The sequence below is a fragment of the Myxine glutinosa genome, chromosome 1 (genome assembly GCF_964187855.1).
Source record: "Myxine glutinosa chromosome 1, kmMyxGlut1.1, whole genome shotgun sequence".
In the NCBI taxonomy this organism is placed as follows: domain Eukaryota; kingdom Metazoa; phylum Chordata; class Myxini; order Myxiniformes; family Myxinidae; genus Myxine; species Myxine glutinosa.
In genome coordinates, this window is record NC_136261.1 from 67,611,283 (window position 1) to 67,622,921 (window position 11,639).

Genomic DNA, 11,639 nt, shown 5'->3' on the forward strand with positions numbered 1-11,639 from the left:
ATTTCCCGACCTGGATTTCAGTCAACGGAGCATCTTCTCTTCTGGACTTGGTTATGACTAACTTCCCTGAAAATGTCTCCTGCTCTTCTTCTGCTCCAATCGGCTCTTCTGATCATGTGCTTGTTAAAGTGGACTTCTCTCTGACCATTCTCAGAGAGCCTCCTCAGCGTCGACGAGTCTGGCATTTCACTCAGGCCAACTGGCACGGTCTTCAAGCAGCCATCAATCATCTGGACTGGTCTCCCATCTCTTCCGCCTCTGACATCAACTCATCCTGGGAATTCTTTCAAAGTAAATTGCTCTCTTTCATGCACAGATTTATCCCATCTCATCTTCAGTTGTCATACCCTTCCTCCCGTCCATAGTACACGGAATCTTGTGGTGAGGCTGTTTCCCAGAAACAACTTGCTTTCATCTCCTGGAAAGCAAATCCAACGGAAGGAAATCTCTTTTCCTTTCACAAAGCCCGAAACAAGTGTGTGTCCACCCTCAGTAGAGCCAGGAAATAATATCTCTCCGTTCTCAAGACCGAACTCTCTTATCTGTCTCCCTCTTCCAAATCCTGGTGGTGTCTGGTCAAATCTGTTTCTGGTGTTTGTTCCCCCTCCATCCCCTCCCTCACCTCAAAAGGCTACACGGCTGACTCCGCACGTGAAAAAGCTGAATGCCTCAACTCTGTGTTTGCCTCTAAATATTGTGTCCCAAACCCATCCCTCTCTGTACCCACCGTACCCAGTCGTACGCAGCTGCTCCTGGACTCTGTGTCCTTTCCACCTGACAAGGTGGAAAAGTTTCTGTCAACCCTCGACTCTGATTCTGCAACTGGTCCTGACGGCATCAGCCCACGGGTCCTAAAATCATGTTCTTCCGCTCTTTCACTCCCTCTTTCTGTTCTCTTCACACTCTCTTTTGCTCAAGGTCATCTTCCATCTGCTTGGAAATCAGCCAACATCACCGCTTTGCACAAAAAGGTGCAAAAACAGATCCTAGCAATGACAGACCAATCAGCCTTCGCCCAATTATCAGCAAAGTCATGGAATCCATCATTGCTTCAGATATGAAATCTTTCCTCTTCTCCAATGGCTTGATCTCTGACCATCAATTTGGTTTCAGACCAGGTCACTCTACTCTGGACATGCTGCTTCTGCTGTCTCAACAATGGATGGAGGTCCTCAACGCCAAACAGGAAATTAGAGCTGTCTCCCTTGACATTTCACGTGCCTTCGATACGGTCTGGCACCCCGCTCTGCTTACCAAACTCTCCTCCTTTGGTATCCATGGAAATCTCCACGCATGGCTGGCGGACTTCCTCTCTGGTCATAGTCAACATGTGGCGCTGAATGGGTTTCTCTCATCTCCTCTTCCTGTTCAGGCTGGAGTTCCCCAAGGCAGTGTTCTGGGCCCTGTGCTTTTTCTGGTCTTCATTAATGATCTCTCTGACTCTCTGGAAAATCCTCTCTATCTCTTTGCTGATGACTCTACTCTCTGTCGCTCCATTCGTCATCCCTCAGATCGGCAGTCTGCAGCCTCCTCACTCACTGCAGACCTGGACAAAATCACAGACTGGGCAAACAAATGGAACATGTCTTTCAATCCTGGCAAATCTCACACTCTTACGATGTCTCTCCGAAAATACCGACTGGACAACCCTCCCATCCACTTTCTGAATAATCCTCTCCAAGAAGTTCTGTCACTCAAGCTTTTGGGTCTCACTATCTGCCATGATCTTTCCTGGGAAAACCACATTTCAAATCTGGCCTCCAAAGCCAGTCGCCGACAGGGCATCCTCCGTCGTGCGAAGTCCTTCCTTGGTACACCTGAGCTCCTCACCACTGACAAGGCTTTCATCCGCAGCTCTATGGAATACTGCTCTCCCCTCTGGTCTGGTGCTCCTGCCTCACACCTAGCTCGTCTTCACGCTGTTGAAACCAAAGCATTCAGAATCATTGGAATCTCCCGCGATGAAGCTAACTCCAAGGGCCTTTCACTCACTCGCCGCAGGCAGGTTGGTGGTCTTTCCATCTTCTACCGACTCCTCTCTGGCCTTGCCCCCCCAGCTCTCTCTGGGCTCTGTCCCCCAAATATTCCTACAGGTCGCACAAGATCTGCCTGCAACCCTCTTATGGTTAAACTGCCAAAATCAAGACTCTCTGCTCACCTTCACTCCTTCATTCCTCTTTTCTCCCGCCTCTGGAACAAACTCCCTCATTCTCTTCAATCCCACTCCACCCTCCAGGTCTGTAAAACAGCTGTTCACCACCATCTCTTATCTTCCCCCATCCAAAACCTTGATCTTTTCTACCCCCGCTAATTTCGGTCCCCTTGTGTTTTATACCTCTCCCCCCCCCCTTCCCACGCCTCCTCCCCCCAAGCCCTCTCCCTCCCACACTTCTCCCTGCTCTCAAATGTTGTGTTTGTGTGCTTCCCCTTCTCTCCCCATCTTGTCTTCCGCTCCCTCTTTTTATATATTTTGTTTGTCTGGTTGATTTGTTTGTGAAATAAATGTTAGCTCTTTCACGAGCCTCGATTCAGTATACAAAAAAAAAGAAAAGAAAAAAAAGTTACTACTGTAACTTGTTAAAAAGTATTCTCGTGTTGAACATGTGTTGTGAGTTTTAACAAATCATAACCTTCTCAACTATTTTCTGCTCAGAATGCTCATGCGAGCACTTAGGCGAATGCTGACAATGATGTTTGCAATTGAAGAGATCAACCAGAGCACTGAGGTTCTTCCCAACATCACACTTGGTTATTTAATCTATGATGTTTGTCGAACTATGCATACAACCTTAGATGCAACACTTAACTTTCTCCAAGAAATGATTGACAACGATGCTGATTTTAATTGCAAGCCAAGTGCTGTGATTGGTCCATCACAGTCTGGTATATCAAGTGCAGTGGCTCAATTTCTTGGACTTTTCTACATACCGCAGGTAATTTTTCTTGCCCGGAAGGGGTTGTGAGACTCGAGACTATTGCAACGCGCGTGTGTGTGTGTGTGTGTGTGTGTGTGTGTGTGTGTGTGTGTTTGTTTGTGTGTCGTTGGTTTGTATCACTATATATATACATACAGACTTGGCATTTAATATGGAATTTTTTTTTCTTCTTGACTTGGGTTTACTTTCTGAACTCAGTATATCAATCTGGAGAGTTTATTTTACCCTTCGGTGATGTCTTTGTTGAAAGAACCATGTCACTGATTGTCTTTCGCAGCAATAAGTCAATAACAGGATTATATCACAGGTGGCGTGACAAAATGTAAGGACAGGTATATTTGACGATTGGCTTCACAATCGGGTATATAAGGGTTGTTGCGTTCTGTATTAGTGGAAAACAACTGCTGCACGTCTACAAAAGTTATTGCCGCTTCCTCTGGAACTGGTCCGTCAACTTGACAATGCTGTTTGTCATGGAGTGGTGGCTTTATGAAATTCTGGCATGAAACAGCGTGCTATTGCTGGGTAGTATGGCATCACTCAAGGTCAGGTGTCAAAGATCCTGAAACGAAATGCTCAGAGGGGTGTCCCTACTCCAATACGGAGGCCAGGACGTCCACGCAGAACCACAAGGAGAGATGATTGCCAGCTGCACCGGTTAGTCTGCAATGGCCGTAACAAGTCAGCGAATCGGCTTAGGGCTGAGTGGCCGCAACTGACAAATGTGCCTGTATCCAGAAGGCGAGTCAACCAACGACTGGTTCAAGCAGACTATCGTGCCAGGCATCCCCTGAGAAAGCCACACCTGAACAGACAACACAGCCAGCGCCGATTGCAGTGGGCCAGAGAGCACCGTCAATGGCAGCCAGGACACTGGAATCACGTGGCCTTCAGTGACAAGCCTAGATTTCTGGTCTACGGTCAAGATGGCCACGTCCGAGTGCGCAGACAAGTGCATGAAGCCCACAACGAAGATTGTATAGTGCCAAGAGTCCAAGCTGGAGGTGGTGGGGTGACCGTTTGGGCTGCTTTTCATGCAGGGGGCAAAACTGACCTGCTTGTTCTGAATGGAAACCTGAACCAGTTCAAGTACAGGGTCATTCTGGAAGAAACATTGCTTCCATTTGCTCATGCAGCCTTTCGAGGAAACTTTGTCTTCCAAGATGACAATGCACGGCCTCATCGTGCTCGCATGATCCAACACTTTCTTGCTGACCGTGGTGTAGAGCATATGGAGTGGCCTGCCATGTCCCCGGATATGAATCCGATAGAGAACTTGTGGGCAGAATTAACGCGACAAATCGACAACTTGGACCAGCAGCCAACCTCTGTGCGTGAATTGCAGCAGGCTGTTGTCACTGCATGGAAAGCGATTCCTGTCCAAACCTTGGCAAATCTCGTGAACAGCATGCCTCGACGTGTACGTGCTCTCCTGAATGCTCGTGGGGGTTACACGAAAGTACTGAACTGGAATTTTACTGTCCGTAATCCCAGTCATAATTTAGCTTTTGTTTTTGTTGAAATTTTTTTTGCCTAATGTGCAAAATAAAGAGATACTTCTGGAAAACGTACAGAAGTTTAACACATTACTGTCCGTGATTTGAGTTCGATATCAGTTTACATCACTTTCAAGGATCAATTTATTTGCTTCGAAATGTCAAATGTGGTTTTTATTTCTTTTAAAGGTCACATTAACAAAATCTAGAATAATTTCAACATAATTCCAATGAACTTTTGGTTCTAAGTCATTTTTAAAAGTAAGTTCACCCCCACAAAAAAAATATTCCATCTTAAATGCCAAGTCTGTATATATATGGATTGCAAAAGACAGAATGCTGTCCTCCCATGTCTTAAAATATCCAACTCCGTTTCAGAAAGAGATCCTGATTTATGGACCAAGCTGTGAAGTTTTGTTGTTCTCAACGTTTTGTTCCGAGGGCCCTTTTCAGAATAGTCACTGTGCCCTGGACAGTTTCCAACTGCAGTTTGTTTGTAGTAATATCCCCAGGGATGGTTTGTAAGATCTATGTGAATTTCTTTTTTTATCATTCCCGTTTTTCCTCTTATCATTGATACCATTTGGTGTTCTTCAGCTTCCAAGATATTTTCATTTAAATTTTGAGATCTTGACATTTGGTGATCCTCATTTCTTTTTTGTATCGAAGGACTACATCTGATCACAATGCTGTGTTTTCTATGTTCACGCGCGATGGGATCATTAGGTCGTACATGAGCATTACTTTGTTGTTTTCTGTGATTGATTCTGGTTCATGTTACCGTGAGTTTCCTGCAACTAAATATTGTGACTTTTGCAGATATGCCAGTGGATTACTCCACATACCTTGTTGTGCCTTTGCATATACAGCTGTTCTGACATACTGTAAGTTTTCGACATCCCGATAGGAGGTGACTCGTACTTTGTTTCTATCTTGGCAAAAATGACACCTGTCAGATTGACTCAGTGCTGCCATCTTCTTAATGCCAATGGTATGGTGTCCCCCAAATATTCCTACAGGAAGCACAAGATCTGTCAACAACCCTCTTCTGATGAAACTGCCAAAATCAAGACTCTCTGCTCACCTTCTCTGTTTCATTCCTCTTTTCTCCCGCCTCTGGAACAAACTCCCACATTCTCTTCAATCCCTCTTCTCCCTGCAGGTCTTCAAAACAACTGTTCACCACCATCTCTTATCTTCCCCCATCCAAAACCTTGATCTTTTCTACCCCCGTTGATACACCCCAAATCCACCTCTTTAAATCTCCGACTTCTATCCTGCAATTCCTAGTAGTGGTCCATTTGTGTTATACCGTTTCCTCCCCCTCCCACTCCCCCTCACCCTCACCCCCGCTCCCAGCCCTCTGCCCTCCACAATGTCGCTGTTCTCTACTCTTGATTTTGGTTCATGTTACCATGCACACAGTAATCTGATGTGCCTCTCTCTCCCTCCTCTCTCTCCCACCTGTCTCCCCTCCCTTTATTTTACGTTTTATGTGTTTTCTGTTTGTGTCTTTGTGTTTTATGTGTTGCTCTTACACAAGCCTCGACTCTGTATACAAAAAAAAAAACAAAGAAAAAAACGTAGGTGACATAATATGGTGCATGGATGATATGGGTTTATGGGCCAAAATAGCAGTGGCCCATAATAATAGCATGTTCAGTTCACTTTGTTGACTTTCAGAATGAGCACTGCATGATGATTTGTGATTGATGATATTTTTGTGCACGTGATATATATATATATATACCATGGGAATCCCCATGGGAATCCCACGGGCATGGACGTGTGTGACATTTGGACATCTTGATTTGGATGCTGCACATTAAATTTTACAAAATGGTCACTGGCAATTCATCAGATCCAGAAATGGTGTAATGAACACAATTTATTTATTTCACATAATATGTGACCCCTCACTCCTCTCCACCTGACACTCTCCTCTCTCCACCCTCATGCCTCTCCAATCCCACTCCTCCTCACACTCCCCTCCAATACCTCCTCACACTTCCCTCCAATACTTCCTCACACTCCTCTCCAATCCCTCACACTCCTCTCCAATCCCTCACATTACTCTCCAATTCCTCACACTCCCCTCCAATCGCTCCTCACTCTCCTCTCCAATCACGCCTCAGTCTCCTCTCCAATCAGCACTCACTCTCCAACTCCTTGCTCCTCACTCTCCAACCCCTCGCTCCTCACTCTCCAACACCTAGCTTCTCGCTCACCAACCCCTAGCTCCTCGCTCTCCAACCCCTCGCTCCTCACTCTCCAACCCCTAGCTCCTCACTCTCCAACCCCTCGCTCCTCGCTCTCCAACCCCTCGCTCCTCGCTCTCCAATCCCTCGCTCCTCGCTCTCCAACCCCTCACTCCTCGCTCCTCACTCTCCAACCCCTCGCTCCTCACTCTCCAACCCATAGCTCCTCGCTCTCCAACCCCTAGTACCTTGCTCTCCAACCCCTAGCTCCTCGCTCTCCAACCCCTAGCTCCTCGCTCTCCAACCCCTAGCTCCTCGCTCTCCAACCCCTAGCTCCTCGCTCTCCAATCCCTCACACTACTCTCCAATCCCTCACACTCCTCTCCAATCCCTCACACTCATCTCCAATCCCTCACACTCATCTCCAATTCCTCACACTCCCCTCCAATTCCTCACACTCCCCTCCAATTCCTCACACTCCCTCCAATCGCTCCGCACTCTCCTCCCCAATCGCGCCTCACTCTCCGCTCCAATTGGCCCTCACTCTCCAACTCCTTGCTCCTCACTCTCCAACACCTAGCTTCTCGCTCTCCAACTCATCACTCCGCGCTCTCCAACCCCTAGCTCCTCGCTCTCCAACTCCTTGCTCCTCACTCTCCAATACCTAGCTTCTCGCTCTCCAACTCATCACTCCGCCCTCTCCAACCCCTAGCTCCTCGCTCTCCAACTCCTTGCTCCTCACTCTCCAACCCCTCGCTCCTCACTCTCCAACCCATAGCTCCTCGCTCTCCAACCCCTAGTACCTTGCTCTCCAACCCCTAGCTCCTCGCTCTCCAACCCCTAGCTCCTCGCTCTCCAACCCCTCGCTCCTCACTCTCCAACTCCTCGCTCCTCGCTCCTCTCCTGTCTCATTCATTTTGGAAATGGAAGTTTCCACGCAACGCATGAATTGTCACGATCCTCAAGAGGAAGTGTCTCGTAATCATCAAATGGCAAGTAAATTACATTGTGAAAATTACAGATTTCAAATAAACCTATTTAAAGTGTATGCGCACATAACTAATGAAAAAAAAATGGAGAAATATCTCTCGGTAATTTCCTGAAACATATTTTAGTTTTTATTTCCGGATAATAATGTTGAATGAAATAAGAACGAAGAAATATATGTCGTTTTTGTGACGACTGTCATCAAAAGTAAAAGCAATATAATTATCTTAATGGAAAAGAAAAAGCTAATTTTTAATATATGTCGACATTTTCACCGTCTGTATTTTAGGCGGTCTATTTTCGTGTATCATCATGGCGCGATTTAAAAAATATATCTCTGCATTTTCCCGTGTGTGCGTGAATGTCCTCAATTATTTCTGACACCGAGTCTAAAACCATTGATAAAAATTAAATCAGATGGCGAATTCGAGTTAAAATCCTGAGGGTGACTCAATGAATTTGCTTTATTTTACAGGCCTTTGAGAAATCATTTCGTTCTGTAAACGGAAACTTTCATGGGATTATCTTCCCGTTTTTTTTCAACCGAGTCTAAAACTATGTTAGTGACTGTCAAAAATGAAATGATATATGGAATTAGAGTTGAAATAAACCTGTGTGTGAGAGAAAGACAGCACAGACCTAACTAAACAGGCCTCAAAGCTATTCAAGTTAATAAAATGGTGGCTATTTGTTTACATGAAGCCTCTCCAAGAAGAACTCTGCAAACGGAGTAAGCCACACCCCCGGACAGACAGACAGATAGAATCACCGTAGCCTATTATAATATAGACTAGCGGGGTCACCCGTGGGAATCCCACAGGCATGGATGTGTGTGACATTTCGACATATTGAGTTAGATGCTGCGCATTCATTTTTACAAAATGGTTACTGGCAAGTCATCAGATCCAGAAATGGTGTAATGAACACAATTTATTTATTTCACATAATATGTGACCCCTCACTCCTCTCCACCTGACACTCTCCTCTCTCCACCTGACACTCTCCTCTCTCCACCTAGCACTCCTCTCCTCTCCAATCCCTCACCTCTCCAATCCCTCACACTCCTCTCCTCTCCAATCCCTCACACTCCTCTCCAATCCCTCACACTCCTCTCCAATCGTGCCTCACACTCCTCTCCAAGCGTGCCTCACACTCCTCTCCAATCGCGCCTCACGCTCCTCTCCAATCGCGCCTCACACCCCTCTCCAATCGTGCCTCACACTCCTCTCCAATCGCGCCTCACACTCCTCTCCAATCGCGCCTCACACTCCCCTCCAATCACTCCTCACACTCCTCTCCAATCGCGCCTCACACCCCTCTCCAATCGCACCTCACACTCCTCTCCAATTGCGCCTCACACTCCTCTCCAATCGTGCCTCACACTCCCCTCCAATCACACCTCACTCTCCTCTCCAATCGCTCCTCACTCACCTCTCCAATCGCGCCTCACACTCCTCTCCAATCGCGGCTCACACTCCTCTCCAATCGCGCCTCACACGCCTCTCCAATCGCGCCTCACACTCCTCTCCAATCGCGCCTCACACTCCTCTCCAATCGTTCCTCACACTCCTCTCCAATCGCGCCTCACACTCCTCTCCAATCGCGCCTCACACTCCCCTCCAATCACTCCTCACTCTCCTCTCCAATCGCTCTTCACTCGCCTCTCCAATCGCTCCTCACTCGCCTCTCCAATCGCTCCTCACTCGCCTCTCCAATCGCTCCTCGCTCGCCTCTCCAATCGCTCCTCACTCGCCTCTCCAATCGGCTTTCCCCGTCTCGTTTCTCTCGTTTTTCTCCCGTCTCATTCTTTTTCTTGCTCCAAATCAGCCTGTCTCACCCGTCGGCCCGTCAGAATCGGAAATCGGCCCGTCTTGCTTTCTTGCTTGCGCGTAAATAAATTGTGTTCATTACACCATTTCTGGATCTGATGACTTGCCAGTAACCATTTTGTAAAAATGAATGTGCAGCATCTAACTCAATATGTCGAAATGTCACACACATCCATGCCCGTGGGATTCCCACGGGTGACCCCGCAAGTTTGCATTGACGTTCGTCGATGGACGCGTTCGCCCGTCTCATTCGTTTTCTTGCTACATCCTGTTCAAGTCTGCGTTCTTCATCGATCGTCTCATTCATTTTGGAAATAGAAGTTTCCACGCAGCGCATGAATTGTCACGATTCTCAAGAGGAAGTGTCTCGTAATCATCAAATGATAAATGGCAAGTAAATTATATTGTGGAAAATTAAAGATTTCAAATAAACCTATTTAAAGTGTATGCGCACATAACTAATTTTAAAAAACGAAGAAATATCTCTCGGTAATTTCCTGAAACATATTTTACTTCCGGCTAATAATGTTGAATGAAATAAAAACGAAGAGATATATGTCAGCATCATTGTTGACGTTTTTGTGACGACTGTCATCCAACGAAAAAGTAATATATCTTAACGGAAAAGCAAAAGCGAATTTTTTATATATGTCGACACGTTGCCGTCGGTGTCATGTTGGGCGGTGTATGATACACCATGACGCGATTTTTAAAAATATATCTCTGCATTTTCCCGCATGTGTGGAATGTTCTCAATTATTGCTGACACCGAGTCTAAAACCATCGATAAAAATGAAATCAGATGGTGAGTTAGATTGGAGATAAAGGCGTGAGAGAGACTCAATGGCCTTGAAGTTACAGGCGTTTGAGAATTCATTTCGTTCTATAAACGGCAACTTTCATCGGATTTTCTTCCCGGTTTTTTTCAACCGAGTCTAAAACTATGTTAGCGACTGTGAAAAATGAAATGATATATCGAATTTGATTTGAAATAAAACTGGGAGAGAGAGCAATACACCACGGGCCTACAAAACAGGCCTCAAAGCTATGCGAGTTAATAAAATTGTGGATATTTGTTTATAATTATATGAAGCCTCTCCCAGAATGGGTGGAGCTACTCTGCAAACCGAGTAAGCCACACCCCGGACAGACGCCCAGCAGACAGACAGACAGACAGAATCATCTACGGCTATTATAATATAGATATATATATATTTTTAGAAACAGGAATCAAATTCCTGCGAGGGGCTAAGTGTGAAAAAATTCTAACTCAATGCGGGGCTCGAACCATGGACCTCCATTGATAACGCGTCAACAGCCCACTGCACTAGCCAGCCACAATCTCCTCAGAACTTTTCCACACTTACCACTGCGAGCTTTATCATAGCCGATGTCTTACATGCCTGCTAAGCAGACCCCGAATGTTGGCGTAAGTATATGCATGCGTATGTATGTGTGAATAAGTAGAAATGCACTGAAGATTAATTCAAATACAATTTTAGAAACAGGAATCAAATTCCTGCGAGGAGCTAAGTGTGAAAAAATTCTGACTCAATGCGGGGCTCGAACCACGGACCTCCGTTGATAACACGTCAACAGCCCACTGCGCTATTGAGCCAGCTACAATCTCCAACCAATCCAAATATATCTTCAGTTCTCCAGCTTTAGTCATTACGTGCGCTCATTGAAAGCTGGAGAACTGAAGATATATTTGGATTGGTTGCTCCCGGCTGCATCCAGGCAATCCCATATAATGAGTGGATACCAGAGATAATGTGCCATGTGGCAGATGGTACTTATCGCTCCCATTAAGGTACAGCATAGCTGGATGGGATACCTTAATGGCGGTTCACCACTGATGGTATGAAATCGCATAGTAACTGATATATATATATATATATATATATATATATATATATATATATATATGTATATATATATATATATATATATATATATATATATATATATATATATATGTATATATATATATATATATATATATATATATATATATATATATGTATATATATATATATATGTATATATATATATGTTGTTACGGAACCCAGCGTCAGCCTATGGTTCCCCTTTGAGGGGGGATTAGTCCCCTCGTTTGTTACTGACCGACGTGGTCCCTGAAGCTGCACCGCGACCTCCGGAAAGGCCGGTGCACAGCCCCGTTCGCGACCG

At 45.6% G+C, this 11,639-nt stretch overlaps 1 protein-coding gene across 1 annotated transcript in view; it reads left to right on the forward strand.

The window, feature by feature from the left end:
• Positions 1-2,687: 2,687 nt before the first annotated feature.
• Positions 2,688-11,639, forward strand: part of LOC137422704 (extracellular calcium-sensing receptor-like) — a 129,916-nt gene continuing 120,964 nt past the window's right edge. The window contains exon 1 of the mRNA XM_078771250.1: positions 2,688-2,933. Within this exon, the coding sequence (XP_078627376.1) occupies positions 2,688-2,933 (246 nt within the window). The remainder of the gene's footprint in view (positions 2,934-11,639) is intronic.